This window comes from Camelina sativa, chromosome 6 (genome assembly GCF_000633955.1).
Source record: "Camelina sativa cultivar DH55 chromosome 6, Cs, whole genome shotgun sequence".
Taxonomy (NCBI): Eukaryota; Viridiplantae; Streptophyta; class Magnoliopsida; order Brassicales; family Brassicaceae; genus Camelina; species Camelina sativa.
The window spans coordinates 25363743-25365098 of NC_025690.1; the positions used below are offsets into that span (position 1 = coordinate 25363743).

The 1356-nt window shown below is 37.8% G+C and overlaps 1 protein-coding gene across 1 annotated transcript in view; it reads left to right on the plus strand.

Moving 5' to 3' along the window:
• LOC104699474 (ATP-dependent helicase BRM-like) overlaps positions 1-1356 on the plus strand; it is a gene marked incomplete at its 3' end in the record, with an annotated part of 9703 nt that overhangs the window by 6933 nt on the left and 1414 nt on the right. Inside the window, exons 6-10 of the mRNA XM_010414779.1 lie at positions 342-454; positions 690-777; positions 880-966; positions 1090-1188; positions 1337-1338. Of these exons, the coding sequence (XP_010413081.1) occupies positions 342-454; positions 690-777; positions 880-966; positions 1090-1188; positions 1337-1338 (389 nt within the window). The remainder of the gene's footprint in view (positions 1-341; positions 455-689; positions 778-879; positions 967-1089; positions 1189-1336; positions 1339-1356) is intronic.

Genomic DNA, 1356 nt, shown 5'->3' on the forward strand with positions numbered 1-1356 from the left:
TGGAACAACAAACAAATATACCTGGTGATGCTGCTGAAAGATATGCTGTTCTCTCATCATTTTTGACCCAAACCGAAGATTATCTTCATAAACTTGGAGGGAAGATTACTGCCACAAAGAATCAACAGGAAGTGGAGGAGGCAGCAAATGCTGCAGCAATAGCAGCGAGATTGCAGGTATATATATATTGTTTTGTCTACTCTACAGCGAATTATCTGTTACTCTTTGTAGATAATTCGTCAAATTTTTACTAAATTGTTGACTGCATGTTACAGAAAATAGAACTTTTTCTTTTAAAGTTATATTTTACAGTAGCTAACCTGTTTCCGTTTTTGATGCAGGGCTTGTCAGAGGAAGAGGTCAAGTCAGCAGCTGCTTGTGCTCGAGAAGAAGTTGTGATCAGAAATAGATTTACGGAAATGAATGCACCAAAAGAAAATTCGTCAGTCAACAAGTAAGTCATTAATCTCACAAAAAATGATTAAAGCAGGGAAGTAGCGAAGTACTAGTTGTCATGATTTCTAAGCCAGTGCAGCTGACTGCTTAATATTTATGTGCTTATCTGTAAAATGCTGATAATCCTGCACTTCCTGTGTAAGGGGATTTTTACGGGTCATAAAATTAGGAATAAGCTCCTTGGATACTTTCTTTCGTGTTTTCTTTAACTGTTTTCTTATGCTTAACTCTAGGTATTATACTCTGGCTCATGCTGTAAATGAAGTGGTTGTGAGACAACCTTCAATGCTTCAAGCTGGAACTTTGCGTGATTACCAGCTGGTATCTCCTCGATCCAGACTCTATGTCGTTGCATATTAAATATGTTCACTTTCATGCCTCATTTTGATGATTTCAATGGTTTTCTGCCCTGTTGCCGTTTAGGTTGGATTACAATGGATGCTATCGTTGTATAATAACAAATTAAATGGGATCTTGGCTGATGAGATGGGTCTTGGCAAAACTGTGCAGGTTAAATCTGTTCTCAATTTTGCAGGGATTCCTGGATTTACTGTACTTTCGCTTTTGGCGAGCAATAAATTATTATATTTTGCCAGCACAATGTGCTAACTATTTCATGTCTTCGCTGTGCAGGTAATGGCACTGATTGCTTACCTTATGGAGTTTAAGGGGAATTATGGACCGCATCTCATCATCGTTCCGAATGCTGTTCTGGTGAACTGGAAGGTTTGTGTTTTTGTTGGACTCTCCTATATTCCACATAATCAATGATTATTTGAGAGTCAAGTCTGCCAACTCATATTTGTCCAACTCAGTTTCTCATTAACCTACAAGCCTCTTTTATCATTATCTTAGCTTAACTTTGACTCTAGCTAACTAGCTGTTAATTGCACTGACATT